At 47.8% G+C, this 13,494-nt stretch overlaps 1 protein-coding gene across 1 annotated transcript in view; it reads right to left on the reverse strand.

Moving 5' to 3' along the window:
• BUB1 (BUB1 mitotic checkpoint serine/threonine kinase) overlaps window positions 1–13,494 on the reverse strand; it is a 35,639-nt gene that overhangs the window by 20,213 nt on the left and 1,932 nt on the right. The window contains exons 2-17 of the mRNA XM_055725706.1: window positions 13,354–13,436; window positions 10,734–10,848; window positions 9,978–10,106; window positions 9,618–9,734; window positions 8,377–8,495; window positions 8,097–8,198; window positions 6,796–6,922; window positions 5,831–6,032; window positions 5,034–5,178; window positions 3,261–3,446; window positions 2,768–2,832; window positions 2,396–2,483; window positions 2,037–2,106; window positions 1,251–1,470; window positions 937–1,027; window positions 525–638 (exon numbers count right to left, since the gene is read on the reverse strand). Of these exons, the coding sequence (XP_055581681.1) occupies window positions 525–638; window positions 937–1,027; window positions 1,251–1,470; window positions 2,037–2,106; window positions 2,396–2,483; window positions 2,768–2,832; window positions 3,261–3,446; window positions 5,034–5,178; window positions 5,831–6,032; window positions 6,796–6,922; window positions 8,097–8,198; window positions 8,377–8,495; window positions 9,618–9,734; window positions 9,978–10,106; window positions 10,734–10,848; window positions 13,354–13,436 (1,973 nt within the window). The remainder of the gene's footprint in view (window positions 1–524; window positions 639–936; window positions 1,028–1,250; window positions 1,471–2,036; window positions 2,107–2,395; window positions 2,484–2,767; window positions 2,833–3,260; window positions 3,447–5,033; window positions 5,179–5,830; window positions 6,033–6,795; window positions 6,923–8,096; window positions 8,199–8,376; window positions 8,496–9,617; window positions 9,735–9,977; window positions 10,107–10,733; window positions 10,849–13,353; window positions 13,437–13,494) is intronic.

Here is a 13,494-nt window from a genome sequence, read left to right on the forward strand (position 1 = left end):
TAAACAAAAGACTGAGCACACTGTAGGGCTGCACTTACGTTTGGAGGCAATTTTAAACACCAGCCCTTTAGACTGTGGCTTTGTTTCACCTTCCCCCTCGAGGTCATGCTCGGCACTCTCCATGTTATCAAGGAGCTGTTCATCCTGGAGCTCATCCCTACACAAGAAGGGCCACAAGTTACCTAGAGGGGAGCACGTTCTACCCTGGGGCCCACATGTACTCAGAAGCAACGGATTCTCTCAGACAGGGCAAGCACCAGTCACGGTGTTAGCATCCAGCATCCTCCGGGCAACAGCCCTGGGCTGGAAAAGCTTGGCAAGGCAGCTGCAAGGCCAATGCAAGAAGCCTTCTGGTAACACCTAGACCAAGCCTACATGGTCATGACAGGTTAGCAAGAACTTTGTGACAAGAGGAGTCTCAGCTCACACCTTGGGACCAAGGGTGGCTTTTTCCTCCAGTCCCACAGCCCTCACATGTGCCATACCAGCCACAACCAGCACTGCCCTTTTTTGGGGGGGCTTACTCTTGAACTCCCATTCCCAGCTCCTGGATTTTCTGTTCAATGGCTGTTTCTACTTCACTCTTCTCTAGGGAGTACTCCACAAAGAAAGCTTCCAAAATGAATGACACAAAGATACTGAAAGAAATGATGAGCAGAATTACATGTCAGCGTTTCCTTACTGGCATGCCCCCTGCTTTTGGGCATCATCTACCATCTCCCAGGCTCATCACCCAGCACTCCATCCCCTCCTCTGCCAGACACGGAGAGCTCTCAGTCAGGGGAGATGAGAACAGATGCTGCAGATTCCTCTACAACACATCCTGCCTGTCTCCAAGGGCCACACCACCTGTGACACTGGGGCCATCAGCAGTGCCCTGGCAGCAAGCAGAGCCCCTCTTCCTTTCAAAGTGGCTGAGAGCAACCCAAAACTTACTTGACAATAATTATCACCATCACAATATGGAAGGCAATGAAATACAGCTTTGCAGCTTGAACTGTCACGCTGGCAAATCCATTGGCAAAGAGTATAACGGGAGTTAAGGGCAAGAACATTAAAGGAGAACGTCTTGCTGGAGAGAAGTGCAAAGAGAAGAACCAGATAACCTGGCCAGCAACAACCTTCTGACCAAAGCCCTCTGCAGGGACCATTTCTCTGTTGCCTGGCACTACGTGCACGGGTGTGTGCAATACAAGGGGAAGAGCACGGATCACTGCACTCTCGTTTGAACCTTCCGCCACAAAGGATATCATGCCACTGATTGACTACAGTGAGCTCCATCAGGACAATGAAGGACGATGCAAAGTTGTTGAAATTATTCTTGCAGTATTTCCCACGGGCAAACAGAGAATCCTTGAGAGCTGGGTTTCCGCATTCCAGGGCGTGAGGAGCATTTGAGTTTGCAGGAAAGAACTGGATTTTCCCATAGAACAACTCCATGCCAATGATAGCAAATATACAGTACACAACCTGGGAAGAGAAACCCCATTGCCTGCTTCTCCAGTGACCAGCAAGCTCCACAGCAATTTTAGAGTTCCAGCAGGTTTTCCAGTTTTTACAGAGCCAGCAAGCAGCTGAGGGGCAGCACAGAGTCCAAGAGACCCAAGCCACTGGAGAGCGATTACCAGGCAGGAATAAATAAGCCAAGAACTACAGCCCAAGTACATAGAAATGAAGTATTCTCAAATCATAATAGAAGCTATTTTTAGGGAGTTATTAGAGAAACAGATTTCTCATTCAGCTTCTTGCCCAAACCATAGTTTGATTTCTCACAGTGCAAGACCCAGACCGCAGAGAACATCTTCACTGCCCCATGGAGCAAAGAAGGATGTCCTGACCCGGCAGCCAGCAGGAACCCAGCCCCTCTGCACACATTTACTCGTGCAATGACCAAGGGTCAAGTGGACACTTACAGTTTCAAGGGCCCGCCATCCAGAAATTTGCATTTATCCTCTTGGAAACAGCATGAGCCTGAGACTTAAGACACATTCCTGTAAAACTGGAGTGCTTTGAGCTAAGACACCATGATTTCTTACCAGAGTCAGCCCACCAAATGTCAACATTGTTGGTACGATGTTTATCAGCGTGTTCATGATGACCCGGAACCTACAGCAAACGATTCACGACAACACCTGGTGTGGGGAGGCTCTTATAAAGGCCATGCCCATGCTCCCCACATGTCTTTATAAATAAGGAACCCTCCAGAGAGGCTGCTGGGCTTGCCCCAGGCATGCTGGGACAAGGCCTTGGGCTGCTTTGTTGAGTGGCCATGGTCAATCCAAAGTAGCCATGCAGAGCAACTCAAGGCACTGCCTTGGCCAGCTTCTGACACAGCCTGCCCACCCTCATACCCTGCCCCAAACCAACCGTATCCCTATCCCATTCTCTTCATTACCTTTGAACGCTGTCAACAATCCTTATTAGCCTGAGGACCCTTAAGATGAAGACAATATCCAGGATCTGTTGGCTGTTGTACTTTGTGGCTGAGAAAGAAAGAAAAAAATAATTGGTTTGTTATGAAAAATAATCAGGGAAGCATAGAGATAAAGCATGTTCTTACATTTGTTACAATTATGTCCTTGTTAAACATATATATAACAAGGTAGCTATAAAAAAAAAAACCAGAACAGACTGGGTTAGTTCTTAGACACCCTATAGGAAATTCATTATCTTGTCAAAAAGTCTCCCAAGCCCGAGGCGATAGCAAAAGACTACTCAAGACCACCGAGTTTCCCAGATGCATGCAGACTAGTTAAGCTGCACTTACTCGATTTCAGGGTGGTATTGAGTATCGTTGCAGTCAAGGCAGCAAAGATGATGAGAGTATCAAACCTAGCACGAGGGAAGGCAGTGCCGTTAGATTTATGGTGACAGAAGGGGTGCTTAAGCTGCCACATGACAAAAACAAGTAGTGACCCCTCTTCCTCACATCTGCACCACACAGCCCTGCACCATCTCCAACTATTTGCAGGGTGGGAAGATGGGAAAGCTAGGTTTAGGGAAACACTTTCCCCTGCCCAGCCACCATCTTCACATGCTGCAGAGCAGAGCAGAGCACAGTAGTCTCTGTCAGAGCCAGATTAGGCCACGAAAGAGCACAATGTCCTCTGATGCATCCAATCATTTCAGTTATGCCCTGGCATGTGAGTTAAGCAGCCCATCTCTCCAAGAAACTTTCAGGTTTTGAGGAGCTGAACACAAACACAAAAAGTCTCACAACTTTTCACACCATCTTTAACACAAACATTGATCCCACTTACCAGTTCCAGAACTGATTTTTGCCAAAGAATGCTCTCGGTTCGTAAGTATACACTTTCAGGAGTATCTCAGCTATATACAAAGCAAGGAAGACCCACTCCGCGTAAGAAATATAAGGGGTTTCCTCATCCAGAGCAATGAAGATAGCATTTATTAGAATGATTATGTCGTAAGTCCAAACAAATCCCCTGCAAGAAGAAAAAAAAATATCAGTTTGCCACACCCAAACAGGTAAAAGTTACGCAGTTATTTCAGAAGTTCTTTGCTTCCTGTCTTAAATGCTGCCATTTAGGAAACTATCTTTACCCATCAGTTCTCCCCAAATGTAAGAGTTTAGGAGAAGTTACTGCAGAGTTTAGCTTTGCTTTTGAAGTTCAACAGAAAACAGAGCACAAGCCTTCAAAGTACACCAGTGTCAATGGTCTCAGTATTAAACAAACTCTTAGAGACTGCTACTGTGTTTCCAACATGCCAAGCAGCATTTCCCAAGCAGAAAGGCTGGATGGGTAAACCAGAAGACTATACAAAATTGGGAGGCGTGGCTGGTACACCCACTGGGTGTGCTGGAGTCAGAGGGACCTAGACATGCTGGGAAAGTGGGCAGAGAGGAATCCCACCATGTTCAAAGCAAAACGCAAGGTCCTGCTCCTGGGGAGGAATAACCTCAGGCACCAGTGCAGGCTGGGAGGTCAATCATCTGAAAAGCAGCACTGCAGAGGGTCTGAGCAGGTCTTGGTTGTCAGATTAAACATGTGCCAGTAATGACTGCTGGTGGCAAAGGCGGCCCAGAGCATCCTGGGGCTACATTAGAGAGTGCTGTTAACAGGTCCAGGGAAGTCATCCCCCCCGCCATCTAGTCAGTACTGCTGAGGCTGCATTTGGAGTGTTGTGTTCAGAACTGGGCTCCCCAGTACAAGAGACATGAAAATACTAGAAGTGAGTGCAAAGGGTCACAAAAACAATTGGGGGATAGGATAGTCTGACATCTAACATGTTGAGAGGGTTGGGATTGCTCAGCCTGAAGGGGAGAAGGGGCAGCTCAATATGCATAAATACCTGATGGGAAGGTGGAGAGAAGATGGAGCCAGACTCTTCTCAGTGGTATCCAGTGAAAGCACAAGAGGCAAGGGGCACAAGTTGAAATACAGGATTTTCCATTTAAACAAAAAAAGGTTTTTTTGTTTGTTTGTTTTAAAACAAGAGGATGGTCAAACACTGGAACAGGTTATATGGGGGTTACGGAATCTCCATCCTTTGAGACACTCAAAACCCAACTAGACATAGCCCCGAGTACCCTACTCTAGCTGACCTTGCTTTGAGCAGGGGGTTACACTAGACCGTTTCTAGATGGTCCTTCCAACCTCAGTAGTTCTGCAATTTTGGGAAGACTCAGATCTCTAGCTCTAGCTCACAGTACCATCTCGGTAAGAGCTGATGAAGCAGCATGATGCAGCTTTGCTGCAGAGACTGCTGAGGTAAGATCACCTTAAAGTGAAGCGTTTAGTCTGGTCCTTCAAGGCACATGAAGAATCTGAGTAAGTGGGACTGGAATAGGTATGGACTTACCAACAGCCAAGTCTAGCTTCTCCACAACACTTAAGGTCACCTAAGATCAGAGCTGGTCCACAGAACACTTGAAAACTGAACGCCTGATGTTTGCCTAAACGCACTTTGTGCTTTCCAGCAGGACACCCAGATAAGCTTTTGCTTGCACCACCGCTGCTCTGCAGCCCTTTGAATGTTAAGAGCTGCTTCCTCCACCAGCAGAGGCTTACCTGTGCCTAACCATGCTGCGCAGGAACCGACTTGCTGCTGACTTGTATACACGAGGCATCCACTGCCCCAGCGGATGGCTGCGTATTTTCAGAGTAATCACCTGGATGTTGAGGAGATCTGCCAGTTGTACAAAGGACTTCTTGTCTGTAGCAGAGGAGAGCACTACACATCAGTCTGCTGTCATTAAAAAAAAGACACCATCTGGCAAACGCAAACCCATATGCACATGAATTGCAGCAACCTGGACTCAGTATCTGTTTATGGCAGCAGGCAATGCATGTGCCCACAGGACAGGCTGCACTCTGTACTCAAACAGCTCCTGTGCCCCATTCCTGGGGGGACTGGCTCAAGCCACAGGCCAACAACCAACACAAACCTTTAACAATCAGGATGGGCATAAACTAGCACGACTGACCCATCTCTCCTGATATCCTGTCTCCAGCAGGAGCAGGGCAAGAGGCTCTAGAGGACTGTGAGGGAAGCCACATTGCTTGGCAGAATCTGGTAACAAGGGAGGCTTTCCTTGCCCTGTGCTGACAACAGGAGGTCCTGTTTGCCATGGTGAGCTTGGCCTGATCTCAAATGGCTTTGAAGAGCCACCCACAGTGTACATGACGTGGGCTACAGCACAGGCAGAAAGAACACCTTTCAGGACTTAAGCAGTCCAGAGGGAAGCAGGAAGAGGGGCCTAGAGTCCCTCTGGGTCCATTACAAATGACCAGTCCCAGTGCCAAAACCCTTGAAGCAGCAGGCTCCTGACCACAGGCTCTCCCCAGTCCCTTGACCCACTGCTCACCTATGAAACCCTTCTGCTCATCATCCGAAATGCGTAGCAGCAGCTCTCGGTGGGAGTTGCTGGTATCAGGAGCCACCAGTTTGACAAGCTGTTTCCACCGGGCTTCTCTAACCACAAACTGTGCTCCCTCCTCTTCCTTCAGGAGGTTGAAGGCCTCTATCATCTTGCGGTGCTTCATGTAAGCAAGCTTGCGGATCTCATTCTAGAGAGATTATTGTGATTCAGGCAATGGCAGTCACCCTTTCCCCTTTTTGCTTTTAAATATCTTATTTTCATGGCACAGAGATGCAAGAAGAGACTCAGAGGAACACAGTTGGAGTGGTATTAGACACAATGAGTACAGCACAGTCAGCGGGGATGATGAGAAATGCTATTTAACAGGCAGCCATGGGCTCTCTTGCACAGCACACTGGAAGTATCAACAGATTGCTGCTGGGAGATGCGTTGAAAAACCGGAAGAAAAGACAAAGCATAGTCCCTAACAGGAAGGAGATGTAAAGATCACAGGATCTGCATGTCCACAGGTCACAGAAGCAAAGAGGATGTGCCCACACATGCTTCCCATCCGTAAGTGAATACTGCTGAGAACAGGGGTGGAGATCCGCTTCTGCACATGATTACAAGCAGGCTGAAGAACCTTATACCCTTAGGAGACCAGCTTCTGGGAAGACCTAGCAGCCTGCTTACTGAGAAAGAGCCAGTTCCCTCATGGGAACACTCAGGAATTCCCAGCTCTCACCTTTTGATCACAAGTACCAAACCACACCTACTCAGTTTGAGCAGAAGCAGCAAAGAGTAACTATTTAATTTGGCCTCCCTTTAAGTTCCCTTTGCTTTAAGGGCACACGCAGTGGCATAAAAAGCGTGCCGTGCACTTAGAGCCAACTGAAAACAGGTATTTCCTTACAAGGTTATACAGAACAGCAGGCAGTCACCAATTGCAACTCACCCCCTCCAAACATTACCTTGAGGTGTTTTTTGTAGTTATTGTACACAACAGCCAGGAAGAGAGACATGAAGATATAAGTGTTGACAATGACAAAGGCAATGAAGAACAGGGCGTACCATGAGCTGAAGTCAAATGCTGGCATCCTAAAGAAGCAGAGAGATCGCTACATGTTAGGCAGACCAGCAGGAAAATAAAAGAAGCCATAAGAAAACAATCTTCCAGATGGATTTCCAAGTACTGTTTTCAAGAGGCAGATCAAACTTGCTAGATAACAGCCAAGCTAAAACCTGGATTAGCTCCTTTGGAAAACATTTTTTTCCCCGCTAGGTTTTCATCCTGTTTATCAGGCCCTGACTGAAGGGATACAGAAGAGAAAGCACAGACATGAAGTTTCTGTCAGCATGGCTAAATTTAAGTGCAAAGTCTTGAGGTGATGCCTTAGTCAGAAGCTGGTTACTGGCTTTCCAGACCCTCACTGCGCTCAGATCTCCTCTTCTACTTAATCTAGGAAGACTAGAGGCATTTCTCAGTCTAAATGCCCAGGGCCCCTGTAACATTCCAGTTCTGTTCAGCACATCTCCAGTACGAGTGTGCCATTCCTGGCCTGCCCTTCCTCTTTGATGGCACCTTGACAATAAAAGCCGAAATGGGAACTCAGAACAAATAAGGATGTGAAGCCCAACTCTCACATAAGCTTAACACAGCTGTGAAAATTTTAAAAAGTCTGCCTAGAGAGCCCTGCAAATATTATGAAAGAAAAAGACATCTGATGATTAAATCACACCCTTCCTTTCCAGGAAAGGCTTTTAATCCAAAAGCGTGTGTGTTTGTCCCTCTAGTGCAGGGGTCCTCAAACTATGGCCCGCGGGCTGGATACGGCCCCCCAGGGTCCTCAATCCGCCCCCTGGTATTTACAGACCCCCCCCGCCCTCCTCCGCCGCGGGCTGGGGGGGGGAAACCAAGCAGTCGCAGATGGCTTCCTGCCACTTCATCCGCGCGCCGGCCCCCTGGTTAAAAAGTTTGAGGACCCCTGCTATAGTGTAAGCCTTCATTGGAAACTGGGTCACTTGGAAAGCAGGATTTTTAATACAGATTTTCTAGAAGTCTTCCTAACCTCAGATCCTGGTTCAGAGCCATTTATACAACAGATAGCTGAGAATTCACGAAACCCTCGCAGGCTGGAAAAAGTAAGAGCCCTGTTGCCACTCTGAAATACCTTGTTGTGCAAGACACAGGATTGTTCTAACCAGAGATCCTGCCACTAGGAGCGGGGCACCAGCATTCACAACAGAAAGACTGCAAGCTCAGCATACTTACATGACATCCGGGCTATTTGCTGCCGTCACCAGCACATAGAGGTCAAACACAATTTCTAGGTAGTTTTTGAAATACGGCATACCTTCTGCTGTCTGGAGATTCCTAGAAGGAAAAGGACAGTCCAAAGTTAAGCACAGAGATCACATCGCACCACAGGAACTACACATATCAGCAGTGCTTGTATTCACTAGTAATCATTTGGAGTTGCCAGATTCTCTCCTGCCCGAAAGTATCACACACATTCTTCCCATCCAGCTCTGAGCAAAAGAAATATTCACACCTCTCACCAAACAGCTTCAAGGCCATGAGGGAGAACATGAGAAGGCTAAACATGAAGAGCAAGAAGACGTAGGTGATCTCTGGCAGTGTGTTGCGGATGCTGCGGAAGGCTCTCCGAATCTGCCAGGGAGAAAGGAAGTGTTTAGAGGCAAGGTGCTACTTGTCTTTCCCCCTTATCAACCCACCTGGATCACACACCTACACAGGGACAGGCAAGCAAAGTGGTTCCACAGGTACACTTCTGTCACAGGGCAGAAATTCTGACCCAGACATGCCAGCTCCGTTCTGCTAAAACCCGTGCAAGGGTATCAGGCCTTTCCTCCTCATTCCCCAGAGGAGATGCAACAAGGGCAGATCCTATCCACACACCACCACAAACTCGGCTAACCGAGGGACAGAGGGCCCTGCCGCACTGCTGAGATGCTCTTGCTGCAGGGGACCGATCAGGGACAGAAGCCCATCACTTTAGGCCACAAAACACACACTCTGAGCCCAAGAGTTCAACTGCTCCCTGCCCCAGGCCTCCATACCACAACAGCTTATTCATTTCTAAGTCAGGACCAGAACAGTCTTGGGCAGCAGGGCAAAGATCTCCCTGTGACAACAGGAATCAGAGTCCAAATCACCCATCTGGACTGCAAGTTCACCTTCCGAGAACAGCACAACACATGTGGTTGTTCACCTCTGAGACTTCCAGAAATAAGCAACCTGGTCCCTGACCTAGGGAGAAACAGTTTTCTTATCTGCAGCACTGCTCATGCTGACACCTCCTGAGGACAGCACCTAACTCTGCTTGGAAACAGAGGCTGCTCCTCCCATACAGGCTGGACTAAACACAGCACACAGGCTGACCTTGCAAGAAACATTCTTCCTTCTCCTTGCAGTCTTACGCTTTAAGCATGATCTTCCCTAAATAATCACAGCACCATGTTTGGTGAGAACCTCTAGTTCCAAGCATGCTCAGGGTTTTGGACAGCAATAACCCAGCCCGTAGGTACAGGCAGGAGCCCTTTAGTGCTTTGCACAACACCCCAAGCAGCACCAGTGCTAATGCACCCTTTTTTCTGTCTCAAATTATTGCTTTGGGTCACCTCTGAAAGAAACCTTCACTCACAGGAACCTGAATTCTGCCACTTCTGCACAAAAACCTTTCTACTAAATTCCCTATATCTCAGAAAGCAGCAGGCTGTCTAAAAACAGGATCCTGCACCAGGGGTACATCCCACCAGGTCTCTTCCTTACCTGGCGACTCTCTGCAAAGTTGATCAGGAAGATGGGCCTCACAATTCTTGACCATCGAATGCTCCTCACATTGTATATCCTGAGAACCCCACATATGGTCAAGTCTGTTAGGGATAACTGTAGAAGAAAGAAGGAAAATTCCCAGAAGTAATGTCAGAGATGTGTCTAGATGGTGATGACAATAGGGTTATCTGATAGAAGACACGCACAGGTGACAGGTTCATGAGAACAGGCCCAACTGTTGGTTGATTTGACCAGGGCTCTTGTACATCAGGCTTGTTACCAGGAAAGCAACAGGGGGAAAACGCCACCTCCGCATCAGCCACTTCAACCTTGGAGGCTCCCCTAGGCCTAACTCACCAGGATTGCAACCATGATGCAGATGTTCTTGGTATCCTTCCAGAAGACGTTGCGAAGGGTGACTTTTGCAAAATGTACCAGTCGGCCAAAGAACACCAGAAGGCACAACACCTCGACCAGTGAAGTGACCTGCAGAGAGAGAAGGGGCCCAAGTCAGGACAACTGAGAGTGGTGCTAGCCCTTTTCACACAGATGAGGATGTTCAGGCTGGGGTACAGGCAGAGTCAGTATAAAAGTTTTTCCAGCAGGTTTTGCTGTCGACTGTTTCACAGGCTCATGTATCTGGCACTGAGCCATAGCTTCAGGCTTCCTTTTGTGAAATTCCCTGCCACAGGCAGGTTAAAGCCTGTAAATTTGTATTTGCTTAGCACACCTCTCACAAACACACTAGTGCTGAATGAACAAAGGCTACAGAGAAGTCAGTCCTAAGGGCAACACTCCACTTCTGCCTTCAGACATGAGGACTGGGCTCAGATCACACAGAAGGCTGGAATTGTTCTGAGGTGCAGAAAAGCAATGTGACTTTTTCTGCAGTCACATCAGCCACTGCTGACAGCCACGATGGCTCCCATAGTCCCTGTGTAACTTCTATGCTCTTTTTTGTCCCCATTTCAGTAGAGCAAAGGTATAAACGGAAATATCAACCTCAATTATCTCCCAACACCTCTGACAACTAGTTTCAAGCAAGAAACCCTTGCTTGCTCTACCAAGCAACGCAATGCTGGCTGCATTGCTGCTCCTATGCTGAAAACTTACCAGGAAGGGGAGCGGATACACAGCAGGTTCTTCAAACACCGCAAGGGACAGGTTGAGAAAGATGAAGAAGTAGGTGGCTGTTCGCATAATCCAGTGGTTATAGAGATAATAAAGCCTGTAGAAAGAAGGCAGTGGCACCATAAATAAAGGCCTCAGTGCACATACCCATGCGCTTACCAAACGCATCTTGGAAGAACAGCGCACACTGTCCCAACGAGTCATGGAGGAAGAAGGGTAACAGCAGCACAATTTCTGCCAGCCAGGGATTTGGCAATTTGTTTCCTGGCCCTTTCTTATAGCATCATAGCCAACGGATGCCATACTCCCTTTCAGGGAGGAAAAAAATCCAGGAAGGTGCAACACAGGTGTTCTCCAGTTCAGTTTAGGACTGCAACATGCAGATTTGCTAAAGCTGCTTCCTTTTTGTAATTACCTTGTTCCTTAATTTGAGTGCAAACTTCTGCTAAGCTCAGGTATCCACAGGACACACAAATTAAGTCTGATCAGTTATCTAGCATCCTTTTTTCTTTCAGGTTAAAAAGCAAAGAGATAAGAAGAGCCACCAAAGAGAAGTATGGACTTGCACAGCAATTTTTTTTTTTTTTTTCATACACAGGTCAAGCAGCACTCTAACTCCTACAGCAGCAAAACCTCTGGTGAATGCTAGCAAAAACCATGAACATGTCCAGCTCAGCCTCCCACAGGAGGTTTCACACTATGGCATACAACAGTGGCTCCTTTAGGGAGATGCAGAGTAGCTCTATAGAGCATGTAGCTTCCCTGCCAATAAAAAAACCCTGCCAACATTGCCAAAGAGTCACCTCAGCTGCCAATTAACCACCTGCATAAACACTACAGGGCAGGCAATTACACAGATGACATGATATTATCCCCTTAATTACACCATCAAGACACAACCATGTAAAACCTAATAATTTCTATTAGTTATACTAAGCCTACTTGGGCAGGTGTCCTGGTTTTGGCTGGGATAGAGTTAATTTTCTTCCTAGCAGCTGGTACAGTGCTGTGTTTTGGATTTAGTAGGAGAATAATGTTGATAACACAGTGATGTTTCAGTTGTTGCTAAGTAGCACCTACTCTAAACCAAGGACTTTTCAGTTTCCCATGCTTGGCCAGCGAGGAGGTGCACAAGGAGCCGGGAGGGAGCATAACCAGGACAGCTGAGCCGAAGGGCTGTCCCATACCACAGAACATCAGGCTCAGTATATGAACCGGGGTGGGGTGGGTGCGGGGGTGTGTGTCTGGCTGGGGCCTGCCGATCGCTGCTTGGGGGCTGGCTGGGCATCAGTCAGCGTGGGGTGAGCAACTGTATTGTGCATCACTTGTTGCTTTTTTTCTTTTTCCCTTGTATTTTACTCCTCTCTCTCCATCTCCTCTTCTTTACAGTTACTATCGTTGTTGTTATTTTAATTATTGAATTGTTCTTATTTCAACCCACAGGTTTTATCTTTTTCTGACTCTCCTCCCCATCCCACCAAGGTGTCACTGAGTGAGCAAGGAGCTGTGTGGTACTTAGTTGCCAGCTAGGGTTAAACCACACCAAGATTATATGCACACACTCAGTTTTTTTCCGAATCAGACAGGCACCACAACTATGCAACAGCATGAACCTGCTCAAATCCTTTATAACAAACATACTTAACTATACTTGCATCTCCAAAATGTCCAAGAAACTTCATTAGCTAAGACACAAGAAGTAAGAGGGAAGGGTTTTGTGGGGAGGGCTACAGGACCCATTAATGCTCACCCACCGCTTTGCTGGCAGTCTGTTGTATCACCTTTCCTTTCTACGCTAGCCACTTTCTCTTAAGTTTTACACGTGGCAGGCGTTTGCCTAAAGCAGCCCCAACCTGAAGGAAAAGTCACTTCTCTGAAGTTGCTCAGCCTCTTGCCAGCAACTAAAAGCAAAGAGAGTCACCACTGCAGGTAAAAACGTTCTTGACTCAGGGCACTTATTGCCAATTAACGTAACCTTTTAATTACTGCTGCCCCTAGCTAGCAGCAACCACCCTTTCTGAAGCACACCTGAGCAGAGGTGCCATACATTCCTTTGATTAGCCGAAGTTTTGGTGTTGCATTGGGCTGGTGTCACCTGCTGCCAAGCCAACCTGTAACAGCTGCGATGGCCTGGGACAGGGCTGTTCTCCCACACAGGCCAGCTGTGCAGCCCCCTGCTACCGAGACCCTGCCTCTTACACCCAGCACAGCCACGCTCCAGCATGCCCTCCCAAGCTTGGTGAGGGCTGACCAAGCTTCCAAAACTCTTCATCCCCACAGAGCGCTGCAGCTTGAAAGTTTTTTCTTTCCCTCCAACAAAACCCAAGTTTTTATTTCTTGTCCCATCCTCAACACACAGATGCACCGAGCCCCATTTAACACACACACTTCAGTTTAAATCTAGTTCTTTGCATCCTGCCCACCCAACGTTCTCAGCATCCAGCTGGAGAACCCGAGGTCTCCCGCCTTGCCCTTCACCTTTTTTGGCTGTTGCTCTTTTGACACAGTTGCAGTGGGTTCTCCCCCGCCCAGCTTGAGACCAGCACAGAGCCCTGCCCCAAGGTGATGGCGCGGGTGTTTGCGGGCACGCAGAACTCCTTACCTGACTGCCTCTGGGGAGGTTTTAAAAGGGATATTTCTGTTGTACTGCGCATCAGAGACAAATGCTGCTGCCAGCAAGAGATCCTGTGGAAAAGGGAGAAGTGCAGCTGGTCAGTAGGTGCTGGAGCTTGAAACGAACTCC

This window comes from Falco cherrug, chromosome 13 (assembly GCF_023634085.1).
Source record: "Falco cherrug isolate bFalChe1 chromosome 13, bFalChe1.pri, whole genome shotgun sequence".
Lineage (NCBI taxonomy): Eukaryota > Metazoa > Chordata > Aves > Falconiformes > Falconidae > Falco > Falco cherrug.